Genomic DNA, 15,884 nt, shown 5'->3' with positions numbered 1-15,884 from the left:
AGTGCTGTTACAATGTAAATTGTAGGAAATGCTTTTGCATAAAGTGGGAAAGTAATGCAATTATGTACAAAAATATGCTGAATATAAGAATTCATAAATCTTGGGTTGCGTAAAAATGTTCTATTGTATATGTCTTTGCTTTTACATAAAAAGCATAAAATGCAAGAACTAAAATTATTTACATAATCGCAATATTATCTAAACATAACTCCATTTTAAATATATGAACACATTAAGACTATTTAAAGCATCTTTTCAAAAAAAAACGTGAAAACAGGCTGTGCTGCCAATTCCAGAACATAACGACAAGAATTTTGCTTTTTTTTTAAGTTAAATGTTTAGTGTAAAACACCCATTACGTAGAAAACGTCTTAAACTTTTGGTACTAAGAATCTTGCTGTCCCTCTCCCATTTTGATATATAAGTACATGCCGTCTAAATGAAACTTGAGTAGAACTGAAGCTACTCGCTAGACTCTGCGAAGTATCGCTGCTGCTACTATTTTTACCACTGAATAAAAATTTAAAAATTAAGCAGGCTGGTTGAGTCACCTTACCTCTTAATGACCTTGGCTGCGATCAACCGCTGCTCCGAGTCGAGGTACGCAGAGGGTTCATCAATGAGGTAGACGTCAGCCGGCTTGCCAAGACAGAGAGCGAGGGCCACGCGCTGCAACTCACCCCCGGAGAGGTTCTGCACCTCTTGGTCCATTATGTCGTCCATTCGCAGAGGCTTCATCACGTCCGTCATGAACTATACAGCCACCAACATGCCGTGAATCAGCTCCAATCTACACTACTAGTACGATATGCTACCCCACTCCTTTATAGCCTCAGGTCTGCTCTGCACGCATCACCAGTCTGTGAATTTGTGCCACACACGAAACCGCTCACAGACATCAATCCTATTACCCCCCCTTCCACCCTTTTCTACACGTTCACCGCCTTATCTTATCATACATCATGAGGGACGCTTCCTGCTCTCCGCTGCTTTATATTTCAATCAATAAAGGTAATAAAGCAAGCTGGTTAAATAACCATTCTATAAAGCTGAGAAGTACTAGTTGGACTTGTTTCCCACGCTGTCGGTTGTCATTTGCTGATAACATTGCCCGTTGTCACGTCTGTATGCCAGCGCTTCCAGCTGACCTTGGGCCGTGGCCGGCCGGTGGCATGAAACATGGCTCATTTTGCGTCGTTTCTATTTACGTCGTGGTTTTCAGGAACGTAACCCCGGCGTAAACCGAGGACTTACTGTATACTACTTTAGTTCACTTCATTATGATTAGGGATGGGCCGGTCGAATCCTCAAATCCCACAGAATCTATAGTATTCGAAAGATTCGAAATTCGAGGGAAAAGATTCGGGATTCGAGGAAAAATATTGATTTAATGTAGTACTTTAAAATACTGTTTACGTTTTCCTTGGAACACATTCTATTGAGGTACATTAGAACCTCGTTAATACGTGATGGTCGGGACCGAGATAATCACGGATTACCGAATTTCACGGACGAGCAATTAAAAGCCCGGAAGGTCTTGTCAAGCTTCTCAGACACCGGCGTGCAGCTGGGTTAAGGCCAAGGTCATGTGATGTAACATCTCCCGAGGCTTACTGCGCCTTGGCAGCAGATAGATAAAAAATAGTAAACTCCCCATTATTTGTGTTAATTGGGACCCGCCGATGCCCGGATAATTGAAATCATGTAAAAAAAAATAAACCCGGATAATCCGTTCACGGTAAGGGCCGGCTTCAAATTAGTGTCTCCGCTTAAAAAAATTCAGCACTGCCTAAGTGCCTAGCCATTAGTTCACTTCAGAGAAAGATAAGATCGTGCTAACCTTGCCCACATAAATTTTGGGTAGCCCCCCCCTCCCACCAACCACCCTTTGTACAACCAAATGCCAGCCAGACACATCACTCGCCAGGCGCCTGCCCTGCGCGGTGGGTGGAAACAAACAAAGGGAGAGGGGAAGCAGAAGTCAGGACATCCTCCTCAAGTTTAAAGAGTGACAAATGTGACAGCTGAAAGGGGGGGCGACACAAAGGGTCGGTACAAACAGCTTTGCAGAGTTTGGCAGTGTTTGCCCACTGCCCCGCATGACGTTAATTTTAAGCGCTGACAATTTTTACTTCTCTTTTTTTTCTTCTCTTTTAAATCGCCCCGGATTATCCAATTCCCGAATTAGCGCATCACGGATTAACAAGGTTCTACTGTATTGTACTTTGAATTCATTATTATATAAAAAAAATTATGAAGCATGTACTGATTTGGGAAACTTACTTTATATTCATGAACATGGATGCACTGTCGCTACATTGGCATTAAATAAGGCATAAATCACAGATGTATTATCAGAATATGGTAAAAAATAAAATAAAGAACATTTAGGATCTAGACTAGTAATATGAATCTTGTATTTTTTTTAATAACTTTACCGAGAAATCTGTTACTTAGTAATAAAACAATAATGCCAACTTTCATCACAAGTTACGGTCACACATGTAGTAATAACAACGAAATAATGAATGACAAAAATTAATACTTTATACAATTATTATTTTAATCGCGATTCAATTTTAAATATTCTGATAAACGTTCTATTTATGAATTTTTTTAGGACCAAGTTTGGTTTGTGTAGACTACCAACATTAAAATATGTATTATCTGAGAATTCCATGATGGTCAACCAATGAATTTGTTAGCCAATCATTTTGAGCAACAAAAAAAATAACTAATATTAATATAAAGAATTTTAATTGGTAAACTCGAGAAGACACCCCATCACTTTTAACTTTGGGCATATTAATCACTATGCTTTAGTGAGGCTTAATTTTAAAAGATGCACGACAATATTTCTTATGGCCTAAAACCATTGAAGCCAAGATGGCGCCTTTCAGTTTCCATTAAATATTTCAGGAAAGCGTTTATCTTCATTTGGGACTTTAAACAAATGTCAAGTTGGTAGCTACAAAATATTGTTCCGTCGGATGTTAAATTTCGTTTTCCGATTTCCGTGGATACATGAATCACTGTACTCACAGATAATGCCTGAATGCCTTAAATCCACCAAGTCGGATTCTACAGCAATTCATGAAGTGACCAGATTCTTACGTGATACTACAGTTAAGCCAGAAATAAACATCCTCGAATACTGGAAAACTCAGTCTGCGTGTTCACCCAGGCTACATAAACTGTCCAAAAAAAAAATTGTGCTCACCACCTGCGACAGTGTTCTCTGAACGTATGTTCAGCACTGCAGGAAACACGTGTGACCAAAAACGGAATCGTTTTGATCCAGACCGTGTCAAAATCCTTGTTTTTTTTTAAATAAAAATTTAAAGGGTTAAATAATTCTGCATAATGTTTAATTTTTTCTCTTAACTTATAAATTATTTTATAAATAACCCTTGAGATCTGGATTCGGATTCGAGGGGTGGATTCAAGGTACTGTTTGGGATTCAAATTCAAGATTCAGATTCGGGAAAAATGGGATTCGACCCATCACTAATTATGATTCATCTAGTACCAACACTACTTTTTTGTTTGTACCGTATTGGTCCGAAAATAGGCTGACCCCTTCTACAGCACACTCAAAATCAGGGCAAAATAAATTTTAACTAACTAAAATGATTATCAGTAGTATATTACCACAGTAAAACTTCAACTAAGTTAGTATTTATTGAACTGACATAATGTGTTATTCTTACTTACCAAAATATTTGAGAGTTTACATTTACATAGGCATAGGCCTATTATTAAAATATAGAAATTACAAATTACTAAGCCTGTGCGAATATCAGTTTTTTAGTTCAAATCGAATTTGAATACGAAATTATTCTCTAATACGAATAATTGGAATGAGAATTGAAATCCCATAAAACATGTTATATCACATCACATTACAATATGATAACAGGTACATATTTACTGATACAATGTATGTAGAATCAAAAAACTGACAGTACTTAAAATTTTAAGGTTCTCCAATTTTATAATTAGATTGTATTAAAAAGTGTCTTGTCACATCACTACATATAAGCTAATTTAAATTTTTGTGGAGAAACACAAGCTGCTCTACATTTTCAGGTAGTAGACTCTCTCTTCTACGCGTCACAATGTTGCCAGCTGTTGAGAAAAGTCTCTCACTGCACACTTGTGTGGCAGGTATAGACAAGTACTTTCTTGCTACCACAGCTATGTTTCGGAAACAAGTGCGCCCCCTTCTCTGACCAGAAACTAAAAGGATTTTCATTCTTTGGGATTAAGGGTGCTGCCAGATATTCGTTTACTTCTCCTTGGATAGTTTCTTTGTAGCTTGCAAGCGTAGACTGAGCTGCTGTTGAAGGTTTCACGTAGGCCCACAGAGATGACTTCTTAATAGGCATTTTCACTTGTAGCCTCACTTGTCTCAGTTATAGTTTCAGCTACTGTGTTCAGCTTACACAGCTTACATACCTCCCTGCACATATTTTCAACCCATATTTTTTTTAAATTTTCATCCTCAATTAGTGAATCTTTGAACCATGGATCTACCATCATAGAAAACACATTTACTTCACAATCTTGGTACACCATGTAACGTGATCGCAAGCTAAGTAAGTTCTTGGCAAGAGTTTGTTTTTTGACGCGCGGGACAGGATAATTGCCTGAGCTGTCACTAAGTGAGGAATTTGGGAAGGGTGGGGTGGGGGGAGGGGGGGGGGGGTTTTGCCGCCTGCATCCTGTCGTTTACTGTGTATTATCCTATTGAAAAACTTTGACGTAGCATGTTAAAGCTTTTAGAGTCTTTGCTGTGAGTATGCGGCCAGATGTTTTCCACATGGTCTATACAATTTTCTTTCTCTTCACCGTCACGTTCGGAACGAAATTACAGTGCCGACAAACCACGTTTCACCCTTTAATCTGAAAACTTTCACCTATAACGTCCCGGTTGTGTGGATTTTACAGACACGTATTTATCTTTATCAGTATGTTGACAGTTCAAATCTATTTTAAACGACCTTACGACATTCTTCTACATAAAATAAGTTAGTTATCGCTCCGAATTACTGTGTTAAAACGGGCTTTACGTGGCCAGATGTAGTGGAATAACTCCACATACATACGAAAATTCCGCGGAACTTTTGCCCCCGCCCAACGAGAGAAACCTTTGTGATCCCGAAATGTTTCCCGGTTTCAGTGATCCCGCTCAGCCTTTTTCGTAAATGACTGAATATTCGTTTTTTCGAAGTGTTAGTATTCAAAATCGAATCGAATACGAATAATAAACTATTGGTTTTGATATTCGAAAATTTGAATATTCGCACAGGCCTACAAATTACACAATATCCAATGAGCTAGATCCGGAGCTGTGTTTCCGTTTATATTCACATTCTTTTGTAGTGGTGCCAACATTTTATACGGCAATGGCTACATTTTCTAAGTTCATAGAAATTGTGACGTAAAAATATTTACTGGTATGTTTAATTTCGACATAAAAAAACCAAAATGGTTTCATGTAAAACATGTATAAATAAACCATAAAACAGCCAATATTGAAAATAGGTTTTATTGTTCTTGTTACTGTTGGTATGTAACGGTATTTGTTTATTCGTGTTTATTCGTACAAGTTGCCAACACTGGTGCCATTTGATTTTCCTGTAGTAGAAGAGTAAATAAAGCATACTACAGTAAATAACCTTATGGCAAAATTGTAGGGGTGTGTGGGATCCCGACGCTTCGGGAAAAAAGTCGGGAAAATAGGCTTCCCGAAATGCCGGGCGGGAATTTTATTACTCCCGAATTTTTCGGGAAATTGTTTAAAAATTTACAAATGTTTACTAATCATGTGAAAATGTTTTCTATCAATTCAAACTGTTTTTACATCAATATTTTTTATGGATTCGTACATTTTTGAAGGGTTTCCGTACTATTTAAACGCAAAACATCTTTTAAACGTATGCCGATCGTAGCGACAGTTGTGGTGTGCAGTGAATTATGATAATCGTTTACACATACATATCTAATTGGAATATAAAAAACGTACATGGAGTACCTTAAATATTGTATGCGTTCATAAATATATTTCTTCAATGGTACAAATTTGCAAGATACGTGAATAGTCAGTTATATAGCGTTTTTGCCATCACCATCGAATACTTAACCTAAAACCACTGTGTCCTTAGACACAAACTAAACACATGCGCAATCCACCCTTTTCGCCAAAGATATAAGAAATACTAGACTTGCGTTACATAACGAAGCGTAACCGTTCTCATTACTTGATAGCAGTGGCGATGTAGAGAACTGTATTGGCACTTTGAAAAATATGAAATCACGTAGTTTTTTACACCACTGCTCACGAGTATCTAAACATCTATGATTTTGCTTTGGGAGAAAAAAATAATAGTTGTTTACTGTTTAGTTTGGCGGGCTTTGTCGGCTGACGTTACGTTATTAACGCTTGTGCAAAGTATCTGTTCCTATTTTCGATGCTGTTGTATATTAAAACAAACTAGCAGCCTACAAATATTGGATGTCGCAACCGATCAGCTTGTTACTTGTAAACCTAAAAGTGTTTGGAAGTATTTTGAACGTCTGACAGACATAAATCCCTGGCAAAGTGTGTCTCGTGTGAAAACTTTTTTGAGATGCGAGCATGGTAGCACGTCTGGCTATAAAAAAAGAATTTGAGGATGCTAAAAAATATGAAGTCGCCGCTGAAAAAAGGGCAAGTGAAGTAGACAAAAGAAATAGCAGCAAAAAAAAACAACTAACTTTGCAAGAAACGTTTAAATGGCCATCTTCTCATATTATAATTAAAAATTTGCTTTTTTTTTTTAAATTTTCCTGATCCCGTCCCGTTTCCCGCGGGAATAATTTATTTTCCCCGAAAATTTCCCGAAGTACAAAAACCTATTCCCGCACACCCCTACAAAATTGTTTTTTTACTAATTGTTTACTGTAAATACCACATTTTACAAGCAAAAAAAATTACCGCAACCTGTTAAATACAGTTCAAAACTAACCAGACTGAGCTTTTAAAAGCTATGTGCTGCAAAAGACCACATCTGTGTACTTAAAATATGATACGTTTTTGGGGTTAAGTGTGTTTACTAAATATCTAAGTTGGAAAAATTACTAATTCCACGTAAGTATGGCGTAATTTTAGGTCAATGAATTGTATATCTGATAACATTTTTATGCCATAAGCATAAGTGATTCTCCTTGAAATGTATGTGTTTAATTATACTATTTTGGCTAGTGCCCCATTATAGGCCGACTCTATATTTCAAGGTTGACAAAACTGGCAAAAAAGGTCGGCCTATTTTCGGACCAATACGGTATTTACATATTCAGTTGAGCCAATCATAGGCAAGTAACAGTCCTAGTGTACAAAAACAATAGTGTTAAGGGTCACGGTAGCTAACCTGAGGGTGCACGTACGCATCGCGAATCTTCTCATGCAGCAGCTGCCTGACGATGCCCTGCGACTTGGGGCTTATCTTCTGTGGCTTGTAGCTGATGTTCAGCTGAGGGATGTTGCCTGCACAAACCACCACTTTCCTGCAACCCAGTTGCAAAACTACCCACATTTACTGTACTTTCACAATAAAAATGGCATGTTTGTAATGTACATGAGATTTCCTGACCTGCTGCTTCTAGCAATATTATTTTGATTTATTTTTGCAAAAGTAAATGTGTATTATAGTTAATGACAATCATTGCAATAAAATATTTAACAAAAATAGCATAGCTAACACATAATTTGTTGCCAGATTTTTTTAAACTGAATTTATGTGTATTTTAAATGCTAAAAACAAATGTGGTGTTAGATTTTTCCTCATTACCTTTTGTTTGTTGTAAGATACGACAGTAGCCCCATTAAAACATTAAAAAAGGGTATTTATATTGCAGAAATGTTTTAACCTCAACATTGAACGTTGGTATAAGAGAAACTCACGAGGTATGCTATGCAGTATACAAATATTTGCTATTTGGAAGTGTTAGTATTGGAATCAAATATAAATAGTTTAGCATTCGAATTTGAATATTCGCACAGGCCTGAAATTACTAAGCTATCTTTAAATAAATGTTTTCTTTTATTCCTCAATTTTCTGCTGTGGGTCATATTTTCCAAACAAATGCATCATTTTACTCGAAGCTTCGCGTAAAATGATACAGTGTAATGGATCAAGTTCTTTTTAATGTCCACTCCAGAACGTATGGTGAAATATGTACAAATTTTATATAACTGTGTTGTATATATAATAGTAATAGAGTATGCAAAGGAGCAATAACAGCTCAAAATTTCATTTAAAAATATTGTATGCTTTTTCCCTGAGGTATGCCATGTTCCCCACTTTTTCCTAAACGTTTTACAAACAATGTGAGGCGCCCAATATTTATCTTGGCCACACAGCCTAATGCCAAAGTACCCAAGGTAAGCTCTTTTAACAATTTCAGTAATGACTCTTCTTTTTTGTTTATAATCAGCTGAGAGTAGTACATGGAAGAAGGAAGAAAAAAAGTGAGAACCAATCAATAAAAAAAATTTATCTTAACTAAAGAGTTGTATAGTAAAATATTTCATAAATTAGCTAAACTGAATCTGAAAAAGCAGTGCTGATGGAGAAAAGTAGTATTCATATTTGAAACCAGCACTCCAAATAGAATGGAAATCAGTTTAAAAAATGCAGGCACTAAAATATATTTTTTTGTAGAGCTGTGGAGTTGATACCGAATAAATCTCGAATGAGTTTTAATGGAAATTTCAAAAGTACCGATAACTAAAAATGAGTTGGAGAAAAAAATTGTTATGCCATTCATTCATATACTAGTAACAGGACCCAGAAATCTATACTTTACTTGAGAGAAAACTTTGTATCAAGTTAAACAGCAACAGAAGGTAAGTTTTATGGTTCAAACACAGATCACTTACTGAATCAGGATAATGTTTTGAAGGTGATTATCCTCCCCGTAAATACTAAGAATATTAAAATCATAATTCCCACCAACAAAAGTAAAACGGCACGCAAAGTGACTGTGAGCGCGAGCCCCACGGCGGCACTGACCGGAGCCCGTGTCGGCCTCCAGCTTGCCCGCCAGCATGCGGATGAAGGTGGTCTTGCCGGTGCCGTTCTCGCCCAGCAGCACCAAGATCTCCGAGTCGGAGAACTGGCCCTGGTTCACCTGCAGGTGGAAGCTGCCCATCGTCTTGCTCATGCTGGGGTACACGTAGTGGTTCATGCGCTTCACCTCCTCCTCCGTCGCGCTCTCAGCCACCTTGAACACCAGCGACTCGTCGCGGAACCGCAGGTTCTCCGTGGGCACAAACCCGTCCAGGAAGATGTTGATCCCTGCACAAGAGGCAATGCGTGTTCAGGTAATGCACGGGCCTAAAAATACACAAGAGTAAATATGTAGCATCAAAAAGGAATGTTGTCCTCATTTTACTCACAAGTGAAGACGTTACTTTTGAAAATCCTATAACCAGGAAGTCCCTTTGCAAAGATAGCATATAAGTTTGTTAAACCATAATGCAAGGTTCAAGCTACTTTGTGATAAATTCAGTGAAACTGACTTCTGAACAATTCCTCAATTTGTTTTCAACAACCTCTCAAATATAAAAAAAAATGAACTTGACAGCCACCTTGCAAACTGTCATGAAACACATAAACGGTGACACACACCTTCCCTGACGGAGAAGGGCATAGTGACGACGCCGTAAGCCCCGGGGACCCCGTACAGACAGCAGATGAAGTCCGATAGGTAGTCCAACACAGACAAGTCGTGCTCCACTACGATGATGAACCTGCAAACATGTTAAAAGCCAGCTTACAGCAGTGTTGAACGTAACATCGGTGACACGAGATGCGCCCTCAACAAATACACAGCACATGTGTGTTTGTTTCTGTCATCGGGTTTTATGTCAGGTTATATAGAGGCTTAAGGCGACGACCCTCAGGTTTATAATGGGCTCTAAATCACTTGGGTACTGACTCGTGGTCATACATTGTAGTCATGCCGGGGTTGTGATCCTTGCTATGTAAGCGTGACGTATTAGCGCACACAGCCACCCTTTAGCACACTAGCACACATTTAATTCACCTTTCCCCTCTCACAGCAGGTGAGAGTGCATTTCAAGGTCATGCAGCAGCACTGATCCAGGCGTGTATACACCTAATTGATTAGCAGCGGCACCTCACTACTCCCTTCCCTTTCCCCAGTGCATTCCCATTGAGACTGCTGGATTCTCTATGGCTCTCATGGGAACATTCCCGCAGTCCCATCTGTGTAAAGGATGCCAGTGTTCCCAGACCTTCTAGTGTTAAGTTGGGGCTTCAGAAGGCTACGAGACCTTTCCAGGGCAGGACATGGCAGGTATACAAACTGAGAAACTGACCTGCGAGGGCAGTGAAGTGAAGAGGGCAAGTGACTCCTTGATGTATGAAAGTGGAAGATGAGCTAAGTGCTTCGTGTGTGAAGATTGATGCATCTGGGACTGTGTTGTGTGGGCAGCAGATGAGTGAGTAGTGCGAGGCAATGTGTTGAGACAGAGGTGTGCTGTAAGAGACAAGAAGTAGAGAGAGAACCACTGTCCAGCCAAGCTCCAGTGGGGAGAATAAATTATGAACTTAATGAAAGAAAGATTAATTTGTGGCTAGACATTAATTGTTTATTTGAATAATGTAAACAGTAGGTAATAAATAAAACTGTCTTAAATTTTATTTCACTTGAATACCAATATTTTAAATACAAACCCTTAGGATGCAAGACTTTACTTGCATACAAGTATTCGTTCCTCAGTATAGCAATAAGTAATGACCAAGGAACATACACAATGTAGAAAACCAGACTATAGCCCTCCTCAATGTCAAAATCAGTTTTATTAATGATTAATTAGATTGTTTGATCATATTCAGTACTATTGTTAGGTTTTCTGGTATGATTTAAATAAAAGCTATTCATCCTTTTTGTATTCATGTGTTTGCAATGTGTTTTATGATCATAATTTACATTGCTTTAAAACTTTTTTCTGATTTTTAAGTGCTTTCACATATAATTTTTTTAAGGTCTGCTTGTTGTATTAATTTTCAATCGTAAATTCATGTTCACATAATTTTCTTTAGTTTTTTTTTTTTTTGACTGAAAACTGGCTGATGCAATAGTAATAATTAGAGAGACAAGTGTGAGAAAGACTAGATTTACTATTTAGTCAAATTGCTGTTTCCATGTGCCATAATTGGCTGATATTTTCAGTGCATAATTTTTATCATATATCAGAGATTATATCACATGAGCGCCCTTTTATATCTCTTTGATGATAAAGGGTTGCCGTCACATCTGTCAGAGGTACCAATAGGATGCATGTTGGGTGTTGGCTCAAATCAATATAATAATGGGCTCATGAAACATTTTGTGGCTGTGATCCGGACTAGATTAAACTTGAAACCGTTTTGGAACTTTTAACTTAGAATTCATTGGAACAGAGTCTAGACTCACAGTCTAAAACAATAATCGAGTAACTTAGTTTTTTATCCAAGGACTCAGTTCTTCAGCTTGAACTGTGAGCTGCAAGCAACCAAGGGATTTACTTGCTAACAATATTTAATATTTTTATTTCGGTACATACAAACAATGATTTGTGTTTTAGAGTCCGTGAAGATATTTTGTTTATGTACGTGCACTATAGACCAATGATGAGCTAGTCAAGAGGTTTGGTGTGTTACAACAGTATTAGTAAAATCAAAAAACAAAAATATCACCTGATTCTTAGGTTTGGTGTGTTACAACAGTATTAGTAAAATCAAAAAACAAAAATATCACCTGATTCTATAAACTATCAATCAAGATCTCAAGTCAGTAACAAAAATAAATATTATTTTGAAATTAACTACGTACGTAAATTTTTACATTAAGATTTGAATCACTACAAGTAATCACAAAAAAATCACAATCTTAATCTTTTGGTTAAAAAAAAGTAATGATCCAACACGCTTTTAACATTTAATTCTTCACACACTGGACTACTAAGTACATACAGTAGAACCCCGATTTAACAAAGTGCTACGGTTACCGAAAATGTTTACTCTAAATCGATGTTTCGTTAAATCCGATTTACCGATTTTCAATGACCCCCACACTCATAATCGCGTCCCTACGTTTCCATATCGTAAACAGGGTCGACGCTGATATCTTGTGCTGCCGTGCTATCTCAGACTTCGTCAACTTTCCATCTGCAACGTTTTTGATCTCGCTCGTACGGCCCCCGGTTCGTACGTACACCTCGGTCGTACGTACAGATTTTCAGAAACCGTGAAAAATGAGGCATTAAATTTAAAAAAAATGTTAAAAATATGAAAAGTGTAAGAAATACGTTAAAGTTTATTAAAATACAGTCGCAACCTGCAGCGTTTATAACAAATACGAGCTACATACACATTGCGTCACAGTAAAAAATAAAAAATTGCCGCAAATTGATGGAAATTTACCGTCAGCGCGCCGTACGCGGAGAAAGGTCATTGTACTCGGTCAGCTGCTGTTACGGCGCGGCGTAGCCGCCGGCTGACTCTCTTTGTTCGCTGAGCTGCGCAGCACTTATAAAAAACGTATTCCAAAAACTAAACACCGCGCACAAAGCTCTTACTGAGAATAATAGAGTAGCAAACCGTATGTATTCGGTACTGAGTAACGGGTGCGCCATCTAGTAACGAGTAACGTAACGTTACACACGGCTGCATCTCGTTACTCGCATTTTTCGTATGTTTTACGCATGCGCGCGCGTATTCGATGTATTTACGTTACAAAGAACAATGTTTGTTTATTAAAGGAATTGTGTGTAGAAAAAGTTTGAGATTGGAACAGAAACAACGTAACAAAGTATTGTTTACAAATTAGAAATATGTAATTATGTTTTTGTTTTTTATTATCGCGTATTTTCACGTTTTTTGTTCTTATCTTAAAAGAGATAATATAAAAAAGCCGCTCTAATGATATTTAATTGTTTTTGGTTAACAAAAACTGTTAATTATGAAATATTGTTAATTGTTTATATTCTATTTATTATTATTTACGCGACGTCATACTGTTTGCGTACACAATACGACTCGATTCGTTGCTGCAACATAACATAGCATGTTATGCGGTATCAGAAGTAACGAGTAACGTAACGATACGATAGTAACGAGTACTAATTGTTATAGTAACAAATACATACGTGTACGCTTTTTTTTCGTTACTTTTACACTTCTATAAGAATAATGATAATGGCGTATTGGTGTGACGTTGTCACAAGTTGAAAAAACCTGGAGGATGGGAAAGTGGAATATTTGGAAACGTGAGATTATTGCCTAGCACTGTTACTATGTGGGCGTGAGTGGAAGATAACGTGGTGAGTCAAGCCAAGAATAGAGGAGGGGGAGGGGGATGCGGACAAAGAAACCCTTCATGACGTCATGTGTCGCGGACAGTCTATCTATCCAGGTGCGCGCAATGGCACGCACCTACGCAATTCAGTTACAGCGCCCGGAGTTTTTAAGCAATTTGAACAATTTTTTTTTATTTTTTCGTGTTTGGACAGATGATACAAAGTCACATATTAATATATAGTACCTCCATTCTATTACTGATACCACAGAGTGTATTTCTTAATAATATTCCATTACAATTTACTTTCATTTTTTGGAAATCTATATTAATATTTTAATAAATTGGTGTTTTTTGATGGTTCCTGAAAACCTTTACGTTAAATAGCTGTTTTCGTTAAATCCGTGTTCGCAAAATCGGGGTTCTACTGTACATGAAATGAACAATTCATCTAGTTATTCTTTACAATTTAAATATTTATGAAACTGGGCAGTTGACAAACGTTAGAAGCGATCAAAAATAGACACAAATAAACAAAATAACTTAAAACATGTAAGATTAAGCAAAGAGACCAATTCTATAAATATACCTCATCTGTTATGGTGAATACTGAAGTTCATAGAGGTGTGTTATGATAGTTCAAAATACAATCCTCTTGAGTGTTTAATTTCTGTAGTCTGCTTATAGGTTATAGATAGGGACCTGAAAAAATCGCGATCGCGATAAACCCGAAAAATAACGTGAATTTTGATGTTTTGAAGCTAAAATGTGATTTTCTCATTTTTTCCGTCTTTGTCACGAATTTCAACACAAAAGCATGAATGTTACGTTTCTTCTCCCCAATACCAAGAACCATCACGGTATCTTCACATGCTGGGCCGAGGGTTAGAACAGCTTAGTTGAAAAACTACACGCTTTGCCTTTAAAATGCGTTACTTGTGCCAGTTTTGGCCACTGTTATTTTTCTTTATGGCTTTTGAAATGTTTACAGAGGGCTGGAAGAGCTTAGTTGAGAAACTACACGTTTTGCGTCTAATGTGCGTTACTTATGTCAGTTTTGACCTCTTCTTGTTTTTCTTTGTGGCTTTTGAAATGTCGGCAGAGTGCTGGGTGAGTAAGCTTGGTTGAAAAACAACATGCTTTGCGTCTAAACTGTGTTACTTATGCCTGTTTTGACGCTGTTGGTTTTACTGCCTTGGAAATGTCTCCGTGAAGCTGTAGCGAGAGGGGACAGGGGGGTGACAGGTGACGACACTTTGGACTTTCCCTGAAAAGGATTTACGATTGGGGGGGGGAGGGAGGGAGGGAGACAGCGCTAATGGAACTCGCCACAGGATGCCTCAGCCTTCCTCCTTGCTTTGTTACTGCCGTGAAAGGCCGCCCCCTCCCCTTGTCAAACATCTATCTTTCCTCCGCTGCCCCCTCCCCTTGCCTAACATCTATCTTTCCTCCGGCGCTCCACATCCTCTGTTTATATGTTAGCGCTCAGAACGTCTTTTATGCTGCAGGCGACCTAACTATTTTTTTTTATAGCTGCCTGCTTGTTGTTTTAATATACCCTTGTAAACATTGCCGTTATCAACATTTCCAGGCTTAAATGTTAATTGCTCCACATAAGAAATGCCAAAAAATGTGGTTAGTGCAAGGCAACGAACTGATGAGTTCAAAAGTGATGGTATTTATGCATCCGATGCTGTTACACTAATGTGTAAATACTGTAACTGCAGAGTTACATTTGAGAGAAAAGATTCTGTGGCAAAGCACATAAAAAGTGACAAACATGTGAATGCCAAGCAAAAATTCTCTAGTGGTCCTTCCGATAGGAAATTGCAGACATATGTTGTTGAAAATTTCAACAGTGTCAAACGGCGAAAGATAGACATTGAAAACTTGGCACTGAAGACAACTGAGGCGTTCGCGAAAGCAAATATACCCCTGGAAAAATTGGAAGATCCAAACATAAAGTTGTGGTTGAATGAATTCATTGAAGGTGAGAAGTTTTTAAATTTACTTTATTATGTAGTTCCAGTTATAATGTGGTTATAAAATCCATAATTAGAATGATGCATTTCTTATTCAAACCTGTGTTTATTATGTAGTTCAAGAAATCATAGAATAACTTGATTTTAGTATGTCAATTAATTATATTTTAGATTGTAGTGCATAAAACATAGCTGTATATGCTATACAAAATGTATTTTATAAAAAGTATCATCTGTAAATAAAATAATTATCTGACTTTTCTTTTGGTTTTAGGTGGTGGAGATTTACCATGTGTAAAAACTCTAAGGGAGAAATATACACCTCAGTTGGCAGAACAACACTTCAACAAAGTCAAAGATGTTGCATCAGAAAATCCTTTGTATATACTATGTGATGAAACCACTGACAGCAAGGGAAGGTGTGTTTTTGTAATACTGTTTCAAGTTAATACAGCAATATTTGATACTGCAAAACTTCTAGTTGCTTCCGTTAGTTTCTTGCAGAAGGCAGACGCTACAACTTGTGCTCAGGCTATAACAGACTGTATTAGC

General features: G+C 37.5%; 1 protein-coding gene across 4 annotated transcripts in view; it reads right to left on the bottom strand.

Annotated features, from left to right (window-relative positions):
- Nucleotides 1–15,884, bottom strand: part of LOC134542342 (protein Pixie) — a 50,226-nt gene that overhangs the window by 13,797 nt on the left and 20,545 nt on the right. For all 4 annotated transcript variants that reach the window (XM_063386501.1, XM_063386500.1, XM_063386503.1 and 1 more), the window contains exons 6-9: nt 9,675–9,796; nt 9,057–9,341; nt 7,413–7,528; nt 557–753 (exon numbers count right to left, since the gene is read on the bottom strand). In XM_063386501.1, coding sequence (XP_063242571.1) covers nt 557–753; nt 7,413–7,528; nt 9,057–9,341; nt 9,675–9,796 — 720 coding nt within the window. The remainder of the gene's footprint in view (nt 1–556; nt 754–7,412; nt 7,529–9,056; nt 9,342–9,674; nt 9,797–15,884) is intronic.

The sequence above is a fragment of the Bacillus rossius genome (genome assembly GCF_032445375.1).
Source record: "Bacillus rossius redtenbacheri isolate Brsri chromosome 4 unlocalized genomic scaffold, Brsri_v3 Brsri_v3_scf4_2, whole genome shotgun sequence".
Taxonomy (NCBI): domain Eukaryota; kingdom Metazoa; phylum Arthropoda; class Insecta; order Phasmatodea; family Bacillidae; genus Bacillus; species Bacillus rossius.
This window is presented reverse-complemented; position numbering and strand designations above follow the sequence as displayed.